General features: G+C 30.7%; 1 protein-coding gene across 4 annotated transcripts in view; it reads right to left on the reverse strand.

The window, feature by feature from the left end:
* LOC106690405 (uncharacterized) overlaps positions 1-4,323 on the reverse strand; it is a 24,205-nt gene that overhangs the window by 2,838 nt on the left and 17,044 nt on the right. For all 4 annotated transcript variants that reach the window (XM_067053681.1, XM_067053680.1, XM_067053679.1 and 1 more), the window contains one exon: positions 2,196-2,331. In XM_067053681.1, the coding sequence (XP_066909782.1) occupies positions 2,196-2,331 (136 nt within the window). The remainder of the gene's footprint in view (positions 1-2,195; positions 2,332-4,323) is intronic.

A 4,323-nucleotide genomic window follows, 5' to 3' on the forward strand; every position in this document is an offset into this window, starting at 1 on the left:
ATACCTGATAATGGTGTGACAACCCCGAAACGTTGTTATTGGTTTTAATCATATAAAATAAAATAATTAAAACAAGGAAGAGTACTTTTCTTTCACAAGATCTAAGTATTATTACCATTTATTTTAATTTCTGCCTGTATAATATCCATGATCTCAGCTTTTTCAAGATGAAACGTTTCGTGGAACTACACCAAAAAAAAAAAAATCCGCCTATCAGATCACAACGGGAACAAACAATCAGTATTGGTTCCATCATTTAGTTCTCCCGAATCCTCTCTCCCCCCCCCACACAAAACTCAATTCTGCCTCAGTTCCCTTTCTCTAATTACTTTCCAATCCCCTAAATTTATTTCCCAATAATGAAAGATTTAATTTTCATTTATTCATAATGCATTTGCCTTAATATCATTAGCAACAAAAAGTAAATACTTAGTATAATGATACTCATTAAGTTCTACAAACCTCACTTTTTAAAAATAAATAAATGATTTACGTTGTTTAAATATTATCTGACGTCCGTAAATTTAGACAAATATTTTTATAAGAGGCGCTTAATTTTTATTGGGTGTTAGAGCGGATAGGAATTCAAAAGGAACATTTCCTAGCCCAATACAATAATTAATAGCCGAATTTTGTTATTGTTGTATCTTGAATAATTGAAGATAATAAAATGAAAGCATTTGAAAACAAAATATACAAAACATATAAACTAGAAAAAGCTTAACCAAACTATTAGGATAATTAAAGTTAAGGCCCATCACCGTTGGTAATTGATGGGGTTCCTGCTGTGGGTAGGTTACTTATAGCAGAGTTAGGTTCGAAGGAAAGTATAGAACAAGAGACGGGAAGAAAATGAGGCATTTATCTCACCCCAATTTTTGATTACTTTAATGAAAACTATGTATAATTACTAGTCAAAATTGATGAGTCTGCCAAGTGTAGGTAGGAGGAATACAAAATGGCGGCTGTTTCAAAACCTTAAAAAAACACTAATTTTTCATTCGGAGCTCTATATCTTAAAAATTACCAACAACACTAGAAAATCTAAGAGTACATTATTTAAAGAAGAGTAAATTTGCTGAAATATTAGCCCTAAAAGAGCTATTTATGTCCAATAGTTCTCGAGATATTGATTTTTAAAAAGCAAAATTTCTTATCTCCTGAAAGATAAGTAGTTATTTTATTTTGAGAATTCTATATCTAAGGAACTATGTGACGTACAGATGTCCATTATCACTCAAATTAAAGCTAGTTTAATGGACTATAAAGATGTTTATGAACATTACCTTCGTAGGAATAGTTGTTTTCATGATATTTGCTAAAATAAATTGATTTATTGATAAAGTTGTTCGGACAATAAGTTTGATTAATGAAAAACTTCATTTCAGAAACCATTGGACGTATAGCTGTCTGCCACCGCTAAAATTATAGCTAGTTAAATTTACTACAAAATAGTTTATTATATTTATCTTTGTATGATATTTGACAAAATAAACTCTCAAAATGTTAATTTCTAGTTGTTCTTATAAAATGTTGGATTTTTAAAAAAATATATCTCTAGATCCATAAGACGCATATATGTCTGCCAACACTCAAAATAAAGGAAATTTAACTTACTATAAATTAGTTTATGACACTTATCTTCGTAGGGGTTGTAGTTTTTATGATATACACATATGAATATGAATTTGGCAAATGAAAATTTGTCCGAACAACTATAAATCAATTTATTTTAGCAAATTTCATGTAAGCTATTACTCCTACGAAGATAAACATCATAATTATAGCTCATTATACTAGCTTTAATTTGAGTCCTAATAGACATCTGGACGTCAAATGTTTTTTGAGATATAAATTTATTAACTACTGAATTTTGACTAGTGATTATACATAGTTTTCATTAAAGTAATCAAAAATTGGAGTGAGATAACTGCCTTTTTTCTCCTATTGGGCTCTTGTACTATTACGTTTTCTAGTATAGTATAGTATAGTAGTAGTTGGTAGTTTTAAAGATATAAGACTAGTAATTATACATAATTTTTATTAATAAATTACTTTTCATTTTATTTCATAACTAAGTTGTTTGCATGAGATTAACATAGTTGCAATAGTACTGAGTGTCCATAATAAGATACAATATTAACTATAGAACTAATTAAAACAAAAATTATTTTTTTTTTAAAGGAAAAAGCTACCTGTAATGAACTTCCAAAGGTATTGAATTGAAATTTGCATGATTTTTTCCACTAAACGGGAGGTATTTGCCTAGAGACTTCCAAAGTATATCACCCAAACTCATCGTGGAGGTCTTTGGTGTATATTTTTTCGTTCCTGGAAACATATATTACATACAAATTATATAAATATATTTATCACTTTTTTTTTACAATAAAACAACATATAAACAATATAAATTATCACCAACCTAAATTTTTTATTTTATTTCTAATATCGATGGCTTACTTCACAGTAGTAAAGTATATAAAAATAAAATTAAAGTTTCCATCTTTTAGGAATATTACATCTTTTCAATTAACTTTTTGATTATACAAAATTAGGTTTTGTATTTTTCTTAAATTTAGTTTCCATCCACCACGTGTGGTAAGCCATCCACATGAAGTTTTAAAGGTTTTTAAAACGAAATTTGAATTTCAGGTGACACAAATGTTTGTCTCTCTTTGAAATGCCCATTTTGCGGCACTCTTGTGTCCAATCCCTTAAACAACTATCGGTAAATATTTTGAATAACGTTGGGGGCATGCATCTCTGAAGAAGGTCTTTACTATTTTTAAATTCTTCTGGGATCAAAGAGTCAATTTTTACTTGACATTTACTGGTTGTGGAGATAAATTTTTGGAGGAGGTCGGCAGGAGTATCAAGGATGCAGCGAATCAGAAAGTAAAAAAAAATGTACAGGAGGTAATGGAAGAAAGGAGACATGATATGCTATGACCCTGTTAAAAGGGTGGACGGTGAACGACTTACCAAAACATCATTTTATTGGAGGGTAGGAACTGAAGGAAGAGGAAGCAATGAACAGGGAGGAGTACAGGCCGACTGAGGGTAGAAAATATCTTTACAAAATAATTTAATAAATAGAATATAATTCAATAAATTCATACTAATAAAAATATAATTGAATAAATAAATTACAATATAAATTAATAAATAAATTTGTACCGCTAGAACTCATGAAAGATCAGGGGTTCAGTACTTTTTAAGGAAGCACTGTAACAAGACCAACGGTTGCACAAGAAAATGATTTGGTCAGAATAACACTAGTAGTGAGAATATGGGCGAGCTGGTGCACTTCCGTGGGCAGCCAATCAGAAGCATTAGGTCACGTGACCTATAGTGGGAGATTTGAATTCTAATATTCGGCTAGACCCACCCTTAACCACTCACGTGATCAGTCACATGACCTATGGTGGGAGATTTAAATTCAAATTTAATTTGACATAACCTTATCGACTCACGTGATCATTAGATCACGCCCTCTTTTAAGTCACGTGACTGCCACCAGGGGCTGTGTGTGCCCAGGCGCCATTTTGTTTTTATGCTGTTTGAGAGACTTACGGGTTTGGCATGGACTGAGTGTACCCGGACGCCATTTTGTTTTTGATTACCGCCATTGCAGTATGAGGGTTTCGCGTTACCCCCTCTCCCTCCACGACCGTCACTTTTACCCAATTAAGGGTATCCAATTTAGGAGGCAGGGAGGACCCCTGAGAGCTCCAGAACCCACTGGAGTTGACTCACGGCTACAGTGTGACAGAACAGAAAACAATTTTCTGCCCAGTCGGATTCGACCTTGAATCGATACCTTGGAGTTAGTAGCCACGAATAAGTAAATTAATTAAAATTACAGAAAATAATAAAATATAACAATAATAATGAGGAATAAATTAAAATAAAATATATAATAACATAACAAAATAAATTACTGATATAGTGGCTATAAAGTAAAAAAAAAAAAGTTGAGGTAGCTTTTACTAAGAACTGGAAATTATTGATAAAATATTCCTTACCAGGTGAAAATACATTTTGTTAATTTAAATTTTATATGTAATAATTAGAAACTAATGTGATTGATGATCCAAGCTGAATTATGTAACATAATCATAAAAAATTATGATTAGTAAGTAGATTAACATTAGTTTAGAAATTTATCATAGCAAATAGTGGAACTCCATAATAAATTATGTGGCATTAATTAATGACTATATTTGTTTAAAGGTGATTAAAAAAGAAAAATTGATATTTCAGATTATGTTATGATGATTTAAATATGGTGTTGTTGTTAATGGACACTTAAAAAAAAAG

The sequence above is a fragment of the Halyomorpha halys genome, unplaced genomic scaffold, assembly GCF_000696795.3.
Source record: "Halyomorpha halys isolate HHAL.00 unplaced genomic scaffold, Hhal_1.1 Scaffold1706.1, whole genome shotgun sequence".
NCBI lineage: Eukaryota > Metazoa > Arthropoda > Insecta > Hemiptera > Pentatomidae > Halyomorpha > Halyomorpha halys.